At 46.1% G+C, this 14,461-nt stretch overlaps 1 protein-coding gene across 1 annotated transcript in view; it reads right to left on the bottom strand.

Moving 5' to 3' along the window:
* The window catches only part of PPP2R5A (protein phosphatase 2 regulatory subunit B'alpha), a 99,179-nt gene extending 86,079 nt beyond the window's left edge, over window positions 1-13,100 (bottom strand). Inside the window, exon 1 of the mRNA XM_075863295.1 lies at window positions 12,694-13,100. Coding sequence (XP_075719410.1) covers window positions 12,694-12,841 — 148 coding nt within the window. The 5' untranslated portion in view covers window positions 12,842-13,100. The remainder of the gene's footprint in view (window positions 1-12,693) is intronic.
* Between the last annotated feature and the right edge of the window lie 1,361 nt (window positions 13,101-14,461).

The following is a 14,461-nucleotide window of genomic DNA, read 5'->3' as shown; positions in this document are numbered from 1 at the left end:
TGCATACAGTAACATATACATACATCCTCTATTTATGCGTGTGAACATGGCCTTTGGCCAGCGTCACACAGGCACATTGAGTCTGCAAATCCCTGCCCGACCACGGATGTAATAACCCGAACTAACAGCATTATAGGGACCGATGATGCCTTTCACTCGGGTCATTAAACATGCGGTGGCACAAAGTTCCTATAAGTTTGTATAATGGAGTTATGGCCATTCTGGGTACAACCACTTCCACGAGGCACTGCATCCCCCTCTAGAAGCAATGCTTGTAGAGTAGAATACCTACATAATATGGTATGCGAGGAGTTCGTGACAAATAAGATTCTGCGCCCTACTATGAACACGGCGCAACATGGATCGGTAATGCAGTCGTGTGAATGAGGCCTGAGGGAGAAGACAACTGACTAAGTAGCATATACTGTGGCAGTGGGATAAGGCCATGTTCACATACAGAAGAACCTTTCTGCTGTATACATGGCCTGAAGTCAGCTGGAAATTACAATGTGCACTATTTGGGGCTTGTTACAGATTTGCACTGATTTCTGTACATTTTTGTGCATTGTACGGCACTTTGATGCAGAAATTTGGCGCAGAATCCGCAACACATCCACCTTGTGTGAACATGGCACAAGACAACTTGTTAGGCCACGTTCATGTGCAGCTGTTGAATGAATACGGTCACTGCAGAAAAGTGTTAGACTTACCCTTTGGGTGAAATTGGCAGAAAAATCCAGAAGAAAATCAACAGAATGTCCTCAATAATCCACCATGTGCGAACATATAATGCCTTAAAAACCGGGCCAATGTGCTTTATAATTCTTTGTTCAGATTTTGAAGCTTTTGTCTGGAACCTAGGAGCAGGTGTATAACGGAGCAGATAGGAGTCTTTCCTGGATTCATTCCCATTTTTGGCTACAAAATCTGCATCGAAATGCAAAAGGTCGGTTTCAGCCGCCACAATCCGACCAGCCTCAGGCTGGATTCACACGAGCATGTTTGGTCCGTAAAGGAACGTATTTCGGCCGCAAGTCCCGGACCGAACACAGTGCAGGGAGCCGGGCTCCTAGCATCATAGTTATGTACGACGCTAGGAGTCCCTGCCTCTCCGTGGAACTACTGTCCCATACTGAAAACATGATTACAGTACGGGACGGTTTTCCCGCAGCGAGGTAGGGACTCCCAGCGTCGTACATAACTAACTATGATGCTAGGAGCCCGGCTCCCTGCACTGTGTTCGGCCCGGTACTTGCGGCCGAAATACGTTCCGTCCTTTACGGACCAAACACGCTCGTGTGAATCCAGCCTTATGATAGGACTGCATGAGAGACTTACACCTCATGCACACAACCGCTGTGCCACTCGTGCAGTTTTTGACGAGTGGCACCTGATAGTCTTCACGGACCCATTTACTTTAGCGGGTGAATCAGGTCCATGAAAAATTATCAGAGTCTCTGATCCGAGGAAAGATAGGACATGTTCTATTTTTCCTCGGATGACTGACGGGATGGCGGCGCACACGGTTGTGTGTATGAGGCATTAAGGCTCAATGCACACGATGCGTATTACGTGCAGTTTTGCGCAGCGTAATACAGTACCAGCAAGTGAAATCAGGATTTCAGGAAATCTCAAACATGCTGCGGTTTTTTTCGGCACGTAAATTAACACGTGGTGCAGATTTTAAAATCCGCAGCATATCTTGCGTTTTAGCTTGCGAATTGTATCTGCTTAGTTCTAAGGAGAAACGCACCAAAGTCCCCAGCATGAAAACGCACCGATTTATGCATCAAAACATAAAGGGCTTGTCCACATGTAATGGAATTGCTTCAGAAAATTTCTGCAGCAATTCCGTTTAATGTAGATGACATTCCGCTGCGGAAAAAACACAATGTCTTGTGGTTTTTACTGTAGAAAATGGTGCGGATTTTGCAGTGTTTTTCTCAATGCTGGGAGATGGTGACATCTCCTCTGAAAAACGCAGCAATTCCGTCCACTTTCTACAGCAGGAATGGACATGCTGCGGTCCGAAAAATCTGCACCGCAGGTCATTTTCTGGTCAGAAGTTTTACGCAGCACGTGGATGAGATTTGTTACATCCCACCGACTTTGCTGCTACTGTATTCTGCTGCGTATTTTCCGTCCGCAATTCCAGACGGAAAATATGCAGCAATTCTGTTACGTGCGGACAAGCCCTAAAACCAGCACCGAAAAACGCGTGTTTATATCCGTTTTTTACCTGTGAAATTCCTGCAGTTTTGGTGCGTATTTTCCTCAGCAAAATACGCAACGTGTGCATGTAGCCTAAAGGAGTTTTCCAGGACTTCAGTGTGAGTGACTTTTCCTAAGGCTAGGCCATCAATATCAATCAGCTGGTGAACGCTGCGGCCTCTTCATTGCTTACTAGGCACAGCTCCGTACATTCAGCAGTACTGACGCTCAGTCCCATTCAAGTAAATAGGACGGAGCTGCAGTGCCAGGCATATGCACTGCCGAATGTACGGAGCTGTGCCTGGTAATAAATGAAGATGTTGCAGCCTTTTTAATCAGCTGATCGGTGCGTGTGCCAGGAGTCTGACCCCCACCAATCTGATATTGATGACCTATCCTAACAATGGTTCATCATTATGAAAATTCCGGAAAACTCCTTTAACAATTATTCTTACAATTCGTACATTTCCAAGCAATGGTATATACTTCTGTACTTCCAAACAAGTATGGGGCTTAAGGGGGGTTGTCTCATCACAGACGACCCCTTTTAAAATTGGATCGGTTCCCGAGACTTTCAGCAAATAGCCAATTTTGCCGAGTGACATTTCTGTTGTCTGCTCATTTTGAGATGCGCACTACAGGGGAAAATATCAAATGTGGCCATTCAAATAAATGGCTGTCCATGTAACAGGTTGAAAGACCAGGTCCGCCACAGTGAGAGCGAATGGCGCCTCTGCCTCCTCTGACATCCATATACCCTTAGGCCGTGTTCACATGGGGCGGATATGCTGCGTAAAAGCATACAGTGTATCCGCCCTGTGCACCGCATGGAATTTTTCGGCCGGAATGTCCGCTGCGGAAAACTGCTGCATTAACTGCTATTTGTTGTGGGTTTTACCTCCCCATTGAATTTAATGGGGAAAACCCGCAGCAAATTCGCTGGACATGCTACGGAATAAAATTCTGCACCGCAGGTCCATTTCGGAGTGTTTTTTTGCGCTCAGTATTTATGCAGCGTGTGGATGAGGTTTGTTCAATATTATCCACTTTGCTGCTACTGTATTATGCTGCGTTTATTCCGTCCGCAATTCCGGACAAAATAAATAAATAAGCAATTCCGTTACGCGTGGACAAGCACTAATGGGACATATGGAAATGGGCCGTTGAGATGACAACCTTTTTAAACACTGCCGATTAGTTGTTTATAGAGCACAAAAGAGATGTTGTTTCTAGACATTAAAAAAACCGAGCAATCTGTCAGTCTGAAAACCTTAAAACATACAGTATAGACACTAAATGGTGCAAACACCTGAGTATCTACGCTACCATTCAATATTTGTACAATGGAAATGGCATCTCTAGATAATGAACCGCATGACGGGTCAGGCAACTCCCAGCTAAGGAAGGCTATAACTAGGATACCAGCACAACAGAAAGGCAGGGAGGGCGGGGGATGTAGGAGAAGGAGTAGCAGGGACCAACAAAATCGTTTTCTTAAACTTTAGGCCAGGACTACACAGTGACTTTGGTCGCGCAACATCAAGCTCGCAATGCATCATTGCACGTAATGATTGAGAACGTGACAACACACGACCGTGATACGACAATCACCAAAAAATCAGAACAGGTTGAATTTTTGGACGCAGAACTCGACTGCCTACATAGACTTTAGTGCTCATTTGCGACATGTCAGCGATTTTCTTTTTTTTTCTCTGCGATTTTCGATGCGACCAATTCGCACCCTAAAATAGTCAGGCAACAGCAAGTCACAACCCTATTTTTGTCGCCTGATCAAAGTCGCCGTGTAGCTCTGGCATTAATCAGTCCACAAACTTCAGAGGAGCCATAAGCGAGATGCTATTCCAAATGTACCTTTATTACCGGAATCACCACTTGTGCAAAAATAAAAGCGGAGCAGAGACCGGTATAGACAAAATACTGCAGAACAGCGGCGTGCAACCTGCGACTCTTCAGCTGTTGTGAAACTACAATTCCCAGCATGCCCTGACAGCCTGTGGCTTGGAGTTGTAGTTTCACGACAGCTGGAGTCACAGATTACAGACCCCTCGCTGTAGATTTAAGAGGCATTTAAGCTACTCCAGGAGGCAGTATGACCTTTGTTTTGTGGGCCAGACATAAGAACTTTTATGGAAAACAACCCAAAAAGCACCATCCTGAAACATGGGCAGGGAAATGCGACTTTCTTTTAAAGCGTATGTGCGGCCGCACTGACACATGACGTCTCCTAAAACCGGAGCTGCATGTTTGAACACATAAGTGCCTGCCACAGATAGCACTATACAGGCCAGACAAGAACTACAGGTGACATTCACAGGAACCAGATTCCAGAATTTTTTTTTTTATATTATAGAGATTTATGGCAGAGCTTTTAGGGGAGAATATCTCCCTACTACGGTGCAATACCAAGGTTTCCATACTGTGATTCACTGCAAAAACCAGATCACGAGCGTGCAGTGTTACCCCAGATAAGAAAATAAAAGAGGAACTGCAATTGGGTGCAACTTTACACATCAGAGGGCACAGTCACACACCCATATTATAGGTCCATGTTAGGCTATGTTCACACCACGTTTGGTACATGCACCTGAATCCACCTGGCACGTATACTGTAGAACTAAAAAAAAAAACAGTACACTGGTAGCCATTGCAAAAAAAATAAAAAAAAGTATACCATGCAGTATACTTTATTTTAACATGGCCGCCTATGCAAGATGTATGCACCTGTATACGTTGGCCGTTTACGTTCGGCACCAACCTCAAGAGATTTTCCTCGCGTATCTGCTAAAAGGTAAAGATCTAACGTGATGTGAACGGAGTCTTAGTTCTCCATATATTTCTTGTCACAAGAGTGGATCCTAACATGATTAAAGGGGTTGTCCAAGATTTAACGACTGTGTTAATGCTTGTAATTTATAAATGTAAATACATTTGTAATATACTTACATTTTCGAAATTGGCCCCGTTTCCAGATCCTGCCGTGGGGAACTTGATTGGTGACGTCACTCTCTGCACTGGCTCTGCCGCTTTGTTGATCTTGAATTCTTTGCCGGGTATACGACACATGTGACGTGGTGTATATCGGCTTGTTCTGTTGTAATGCGCATGCGTGGCCCCTGCTATTATCTCGAGTAGAGCAGGGACCGCGAGAACAGAGGTGACAGTGCATGCGCGTTACGGGCTGTGAAGCAGAACAAGCCGATATACACCACGTGACAAGTGACGTGTCGTATACCCGGCAAAGAATTCAAGATCAATAAAGCGGCCAGAGCCTATGTTAAGACGTTCTCCAGTCCTTAAAAAAAATTGATGGCCTACCCTTAGGAGAGGCTTTTAATATTTGATCGGTCGAAGTCCGACACCCGGAACCCCCAACGATCAGCTGTTTTGGAGGGGCCGTAGCTCTGCTTCCCCTTCATTCCTTATCTACTCGTACTGTGAATCGCTGACACACTTAGGGTATGTGCATACCACTGCTATAAGGGTATGTGCACACACACTAATTACGTCCGTAATTGACGGACGTATTTCGGCCGCAAGTACCGGACCGAACTCAGTGCAGGGAGCCGGGCTCCTAGCATCATAGTTATGTACGATGCTAGGAGTCCCTGCCTCTCTGCAGGACAACTGTCCCGTACTGTAATCATGTTTTCAGTACGGGACAGTAGTTCCACGGAGAGGCAGGGACTCCTAGCATCGTACATAAGTATGATGCTAGGAGCCCGGCTCCCTGCACTGAGATCGGTCCAGTACTTGCGGCCGAAATACGTCCGTCAATTACAGACGTAATTAGTGTGTGTGCACATACCCTTATAGCAGTGGTTCACAGCATTACGCTGCTTAAAGTTACACTGCCTATCCGCCCCGGTGGCCGCAAGGAATTCCGGGCGAAAAACCGAATCAAACTGTGGTGCAGTTTTTCGCCCGGAACATCCGCTGGGGAGAACTGCAGCATTTAGCTGGCCTGCTAGCAGACAGGCCTCCTAGAATGACGTTTCCTCCCAGGAGACCGCCACAGCGGTCACGAGATGAAAGGTCATCCCAGGAGGCCGGCCTGGAGAAAGACAGACTTCTGGGTAGGTATACAATTTTTTTTCTGAGTTGTGTTACTTGCGCCATAATCGCTGCGATTCCGCCACAAAATAAGGGCTTATTGAGACCAACGGGATATACGTCCGAGCAACGCGCATGATTTTCACGCGCGTCGCACGGACCTATGTTAGTCTATGGGGCCGTGCAGACAGGTGCGTGATTTTTACGCAGCGTGAGTCCGCTGCGAAAAAGTCACGATATGTCCATTCTTTCTGCGTATTTCACGCATCACACGGAAGCACTTCCGTGGAACGCGCGTGATTCGCGCAACAGCAGTGAAAAGGATGAATGTAAACAGAAAAGCACCACGTGCTTTTCTGTTTACAAACATCCAGAGCGTCATAATGATGCTGGCTGCGCGAAAATCACGCAGCCACGCATCATATGGTGATGACACACGGAGCTGCAAAGTGCCTTTTGCGCACGCAAAACGCACACGCTCGTGTGAATCCGGCCTTACAACTATTTGTTGCGGGTTTTACCTCCCCATTGAATTCAAATGGGGAAAACCGACAACAAATAAGCAACGTTTACGCAAATACAATTGACATGCTGCGAAATAAAATTCTGCACCGCAGGTCAATGTCTGGGCTTTTTTTTCCGCTCGGTATTTACACAGCGTGTGGATGAGATTTGTGCTCTCTCATACACTCTGCTACTACTGTATTCTGCTGCGGATTTTCACTATTTACTATTTGTGTGAACTGACTCTTACAGTTTTCTTCCTTTGAAGTGAATAGGAGAACGCTATAATACTGCGAACTACAGATACAAGAGCATCAGCAATTCACAGTACGAGCAGCTAAGGAAAGAAGGGGAAGCAGCGCTCGTACAAGCGCTGCAGACCCTTCAAAACAGATGATCGTCAGGGGTCCCGGGCGTCGGACCCTTAACGATCAGATATCGATGGCCCATCCTTAGGATAGGCCATCAATTTTTAGGGTCTGAACAACCCCTTTAATGAAGACCAAAGCAGAAAAAAAAAAAAAAAAAATATTAAATTTAGGCTCAGTTCACACTGCATCCGTAGAGTACTTCGGAAGTACACATTGGGTGTATAAAAAAAAACTACCACCGACATAAGCCTCCCATGTATGTCACTCTAGTGGACTATGGTATCCAATACCGTAAAAAAAAAAAATCCCCGAAAAAAATCTGTCACTTACCTTCCAGACATATGCCTATAAGACTTGTGCCATACGTCAGGTCAATAGGGTCCTATGCATACGTTCATCTTACGTCTTTAATAAAGTGGTGGGTTCAGTGGGATGACTGACGAGAAGTCTAGAAAAATCCCTTCCTCCATAATCCCTACTTTATCTCACATGTCTCCAGTTCTGAGATGCTCCAGATACATTTCCATACCGATGTGTGAATGATATTTAGGAAGTTTCCCTGCTTGTGATTTATAAATCAAGATTGAAAAACATCTTGTTCCGAGGCCAGAATCACACATGCAGTTTTGATGCAGTTTTTTGAGCCAAACACAGTAGTGGACACAAAAGTATGGAGATGGATCAGCCTTTCCTTTATACCTTTAGAAACCACTTCTAGTTTTGGCTCAAAAAAACTGATCCAATAACTGCATCAAAACGGTGTGGGATCCTGGACTCAACGTGACCGTGCAACTAAGGTAATTGTCGGCCGAATTAACGTTTATTTAGCCGACAGTTATTGCTCCGCATGCACGCACGCACACGCTGTGTTCGGCCGAGCGTGCATGTGTTCTCATTGGGAAAAGGGGAATAGGAGGCGTTTAGGCCCTGTTCACACACAGTTTTTAATGTTGCGGTTTTTGCCACTGAAGCCGTGTCGCAAACCGCAGCAAAAAACGCCCAAAATTGCCTCCCATTGATTTCAATAAGGAGCCGAAGGAATTTTTTTCCTGCGAGCGCAAAGACCGCTCGTGGGAAAAAGCAGCGATATGCCCTTTCTTCGGGGGTTTACATCTCTGACATCAATGGGATGCAGAGAAAGCGTTTTTCGCTGCGATTTTTGCTTGCAGCGCTCAATGGATAAAAAAACGCCACGACCAAATAGCGTGCAGGCAGGTTAAAATCCGCCTAAAAATTCTAGATGGAATTCTGAGGCAGGTTTTTCTGCCTGCAAGGAACTCTGTGTGAACAGCGCCTTACATGGGCCACAGATCGGGCATATGAACGCTCGTTCCCGATCATTGCACTGCGTAAGGGCTTGTCCACACGTAACGCAACTGCTGCGTATTTTCCATCCGGAATTGCGGACAGAAAATACGCAGCAGAATACAGTAGCAGCAAAGTGTGAGAGAGTTAACAAATGTCACTCACACTGCATAAAAGTTCCAATCAGAAATTCACCTGCAGTGCGTTTTTTTCCTTCCGCAGCAAGTCAATGCCTGCTGTGGAAAGTGGCCAGAATTGCTAGTAAAAAAAAAACGCAAGAAATGGGGCAGTCTTTCCGCAGTGGATTGTCTGCTGGTTTCAACGGAAATGCCGCAGAAATTTTCTGCAGCAATTCCATTACGTGTGAACAAGCCCTAAACAGGAAAACAATCAGCCGATGAATGGGGAAAGGCATATAAATAGGAAGATGTGCTGCCGACATGATGGAACTGCATGGGGACGGGCGATCGTAGTACGGATCGCTTGTCCCCAAAAATAACCAATCATTGTAAAAGGAGCAAATGAGCGCCGATCAATGAGCGGTCTCATTTTCACAGACAATATTGGCCCGTGTAACAGTAACCTCAAGCCACCGCTAGACGCCTTTGGAGGCGGTTTATCTCATGTGAGAATAAAGGTTTGGACGTTTTGAAATTTTACATGCCCGATCCTTCTTTTCCCCGACATCTGCCCTTGGGGGAGAGTTGGGACAACCCCAAAGAAATGATCGGCCAGTCGAGTAGAAATCGGAGGGTGCGGCCAACATTCATCGAATGTAAAATTTGAAAAGTCATAAATGATGAAAGAAAAAGTTAATAAAATAGATTGGTACAGATCACCTGACAGACAACTATTAGCATATCAGCAAACAATTGCCCCGGGTCTACAAACAAACTAATTTGTACAAGCTAATTAAATCTTTACCGTATGATTGTCATCCAGATAAATATAATACAAGATTGATGGTAAACATTGGTTACTCCGCACTGACCGTCACCGTACCCAGGTGCTGGTCATGTCAGACAGTGGCCACCTCTGCTCACCAACCTGTGGGCTCTGACCCCCATCTCATAGGGCCAGCTCCCACCTCGCAGGAAGAAAAAACAGGAATGGAGCCCAGTAAAGGTCTCCCTACTCTTCACTGCTGGAATCTGGTACCGTTTTTTGGCAAGAGACACAGGGATGAAGCACAAGCCAAAATACGTCCGTGTGAACATGTCCTTGAAGGGAATCTGTCCTGACAAGGAATGTCCGGTAAAGGCTCTGATAACAGTGTCATGAGCCCAACAAATCCTGACGGATCCTATTGACTTCTAACGGGGTCCGTCAGGCTTCCAGCAAGAATAGGAGCTGCAGATTACACCATTCCCGCGTTACAGATCGGAGATCGGCCTCTTATTCGTGTACGGTGTCGGTCGTCTTTTGACAAGTTTTACAATATGCCGGTCATTTACATACGGCTCGTATCCCCAGACCAAAGCCTTTACCCACGCCGGGTGATTAGGACTATTTATTATATTCTTATTACCTAAAGCAATCTACAGAAACCAGGATTCAGTCCCGATCAGTCATATGTTCTGCTATGTATTTAATAACACATCAATCTTAAACTTTATGCTCAGATATTCTGCTATGATGGAAATGGTTTTGCATGCAGTATGATTCCAGAAATAAAAGTAATTGAAAATGAAAGTGGTGCATCATGGGAAATTCTCGGAAAGAAACCTTGTCGTAGCAAACACACATGTACAAAGACCATCGTAGCGAGCAGTCATTATCGTCCAGGTCATATCGCCAAATAGACATGTGCATTTACGGCTGATGTAACAGACTCCCTAACCCTACAGCAAACCTGAATTTATAAAGACAAAAGGTGACGGCAATTACTAATAATAGCCGCTTTGCAATATACTTCAATAGAGGACGGGGCGCCACTCGATAATTGCTCAGTTGTCGCTAGGAACGAGGCTATAAAAGAGTGGGGTCTATCTCCTAGGCCCCCTTATCCACTGGAGGCCTCTGCTGCTCAGCTCTTAGCAGGGTCTGAGGGTATAGGCGAGTATAGAATCCTAAGCCATAATGCACACGACCGTGTGTGCCGCCTGAGTCCCGTCTGTGATCCGTGGAATGATAAAACATGTCCTGAGAGTCGGTTCCGTTTTCACAGACCCGATTCAACCACTGAAGTGAATGGGTCCGTGAAAACTATCGGGTGCCATTTGGATGCCGTTAAAAATGGCCCGAGCGGCACTCGATCGTGTGCAACTGCACTAAGGAGACAGAGCGCATCTCCGGGAATGATTGAAGCGGGAGTATTCGGCGCAGATTATTACGGCGGAGTGGAGGCGCAGTTCTATCATCTACTGTATATTGCAAATTTGACTTATTAAAAAGCGCCCATCACATATTAAAATATATTTGTAGCAGGAAGTTCACTTTAAAAAAAGTCTTCTCTTATCCATGAGCCGCATTGAGAAGTACCAAAACTTTCCACCTGAGGAGATTACCAGGAATCCCACCATACGCCAAACAGTCATAGGGCTCCATTCACCTCCATTCACGCGTGTCCTTTTGGCCTGGTACGCATGGGCAATCCATTTTTTCTTTTTGACTCAACCTCCGCAAAAAAAACCAAAATAAACAAACATACAACATGGTATACTTTTTTTTTTTTCTTAACACGGTGGTCAATGGGTGACGTATGCCATTATATGGCTTTACAGTGGCATGCGTCTGACATATAAGTCAGGAAATACTACTGATGTATACAACCCACATGTTGCTCTATCATGATTTGAGCAGAGCCTTAGATGGCCTTCAAATACTGTCACAATGAATATCGGCCCTTAAACGATTGTCCACATTAAGTGACCCCACACAATACCCAAAAACAAACGGGTATCTGCAGAATGAACATTTATCCCTTATCCACCTGACAGGTGATGTGTCTGATCGCTTGGACCTCCACCAATCACTAGAACTTGGGTCCCGAGCCCCCCTTTTCTTCTCACTGCAAGACCGCAGTAAGGCATCATGCACACGACGGTTTCCGTTTTGCAAACCGCAAAACATGGATCCCAGTGGCTCTTCGGTTTTTTTTTGCGAACCCTAAACGCTAGAATGGGGTAGATGGACCGCAAACACGGACAATAAGACCTGTTCTAAAATTACGCAGGACGGACGCAAGGGTCCACAAGAAAAAAAACAGAGGTGTGAATAGCCCCATAGAAATGAATGGTTCGGTATGTTATCCACAAAAAAAATTGTATAGGACACTGAAGAACACAACGGACGTGTATATGACCTCGGATACCGCTTCCGTCAGTGCGGTAGAGCAGCGGGTTAATGCTCGCCCTCCGCTTCATTCAAACTGCGGAAGGTGCAGTGAGGAGGAACAGGGGGGCTCGGGACCCACATTCTAGTGATCGGTGGGGGTCCCAGCCATCAGACGCTTATCACCTCTCCTGTGGGATATGTAATAATGTTGATTTTGGGAATTCCCCTTTAGCCCTAATATTGCACCCAAAATACCACACCTACGAGAAGAGACTTATTTTTTCCTCCAATGCATAAATGTCCCATATTCTACGTACACCACATAGGTGACGCTCATAATAAGTATATGCACCCCTAGGGTTACTATGCCCATTATTGTTATTGCTGCTGCCTCACATCTCCTGTATATAACTACATGCCGGCCCACATTTACTGCAGCCAATAGCCCCTGCCCATAGGCATCTTTCACTATAAGTGCCCACTCTTACTGGGCACCATGGATTTTAGTCTTCTACCCATAAGGATCTTAAATCTAAGAGGCTGCTCTGATTTATCCCATTTTCCAAGCACCTTCATGAAACTGAGTGACCCTAAGCACAGGTGACAAACGACTGGCCTTCTCTAATAAGCCGATAGGGGGCCCCGTGCACTCCACAAAGGTCACACAATGAATGCACTTCCTCAGTTTACCGATAGGGTGCGCGCTAATCACCGCCCTTCAGGACCCCTCACAGAACAGTCAGCCACTCCTCACATGAATCAACAGGGGGCGCGCTCCTGCCGGCGGCGAGGAGCCCCTCACAATGTATACCCCAGGTATCAGAAAACAGACAGGGGGCGCACTTCTGAGTACCCCCAACTTGTACTCCACAGGTGCTGCCGCGTCTCACCTCCACGTATGACAGGAATGCGCGGTAGACGTGTATGCACACATGTATGACACACGACGAGTTACCTTTGAGTGGGGGAAGCGGGGACAGCTCCACCAGGGCCCCCTGTCCACGGAACTGGGACGAGCCCTGCGACCTTTTCTGTCTCTGCGCCTTCCGCACAGACTTCCGCGTAAAACCGTCCACTTTCTCCGCGGCGGAGATCGCCGACATTTCGAAAGCGCCCAACTCTGAGTAATCCGGGTGTGCGTTGCCCGCGGGTAACCGGCCGCATGTAACTCCTACGGCGCCTTTAGCTCCTTTCAGTCGGACTTTTCCCCGTCATCTTCTCCGGGGTAAGAACTTTTACCTCACAGCGCAGGCTCCATACGCGGTAGGTACACTGCTGGAAGAAGCCGGGGAAACCTGTGGCGGTAAGTCGGTAACTGCTGCCTGCACCGAGGGCTGGAGAATGATTGACAGCCGAACCAACCAATCGGAGCACGGGAAAAGCCGTGACGTATGCGATGGATTTACTTTTCTCTGCCGGCAGGGGGCAGCAGAGCGCAGTGAATGATTGTGGGCGGGTCGTTTAGATTGACGTCGTATTATAATAAACTATAGAAGAAATCTATCTTTGAGACGGAAAGCTGCGTGTTGTCATGGAGATAGGGATAAAGCATGACTGACGGGCGCATCAGCCAATGAGTGATCTGTTTGTGGCCGTCTTTCAACAGATTGACCAATCAAATGTGTATATCAGTAATGCTTCGAAAGATCAATGAATGTTTGTTGAAAACTTGACAGGAAAACCACGTGTGTCACTGACTGGCACCATGGTGCTCTGCAGCTGTCAGCAAATTTACTCACCGATCAAAAACCTGACGTTAGTAAGACGAGATATACATTAAATGTATATAAAAAGAATTAATTAATCCTGGAAATGTGTTTTTTAACAATATTCATTGTATCCATATTAACCCCTTAAAGGGGTATTCCGGTTGTGAAGTGTTTTTTAAAGTTTTCTCCTAGCCACTAGATAAGTGATAACCGGTAGATCCGTGGCGGTCCGGCCGATGAGACCCCCACCAATTACAAGAATGGGGTGTCGGTCGCCTCTGAATAAAGCAGCGGTCGAGCATGCGCGATAAAGCTCCATTCACTTTCTATTGGACTGATTGAGGTAGCACTGCAGGTTATATCTATTTATAAACTGCAAAATAGTGTTTAAAGATGAAAATACACGTTACGCCTATGGTGGTGGTGATCATCCATTACTATCCCTATTCCCAAACCTCCGGTAAACACCAACTCTGGCATCGTGATATTTTTTTTCTCCCTTCGGATTAAATATCGTGTTGCTTTATTAGTTCGGACTTTTACACGGGATACTAATTATGTTTATTCCAGTTGGGGACTTTACCATGTGATCGTTAGATCGCTCCTGAAGTACACTGTGCAGAAATTTCACAGCATTGAGGCTGGATTCACACGAGCGTGTGCGTTTTGCGCACGCAAAAATGCGGCGTTTTGTGTGCACAAAAGGCACTTAACAGCTCCGTGTGTCATCAGCATATGATGCGTGGCTGCGTGACTTTCGCGCAGCCGCCATCATTATGACACTCCGTTTGGATGTTTGTAAACAGAAAAGCACGTGGTGCTTTTCTGTTTTCAATCATACTTTTGACTGCTGTTGCGCGAATCACGCGCATCCAACGGAAGTGCTTCCGTATGGTGCGCGTGATTTTCACGCACCCATTGACTTCAATGGGTGCGTGATGCGCAAAATACGCACAAAGAACGGACATGTCGTGAGTTTTACGCAGCGGACACACGCTGCGTAAAAATCACGGA

This window comes from Rhinoderma darwinii, chromosome 4 (assembly GCF_050947455.1).
Source record: "Rhinoderma darwinii isolate aRhiDar2 chromosome 4, aRhiDar2.hap1, whole genome shotgun sequence".
NCBI classification, from domain to species: domain Eukaryota; kingdom Metazoa; phylum Chordata; class Amphibia; order Anura; family Rhinodermatidae; genus Rhinoderma; species Rhinoderma darwinii.
The sequence above is the reverse complement of the archived record's forward strand: the minus strand, read 5'-3'. Positions and strand labels throughout refer to the sequence as shown.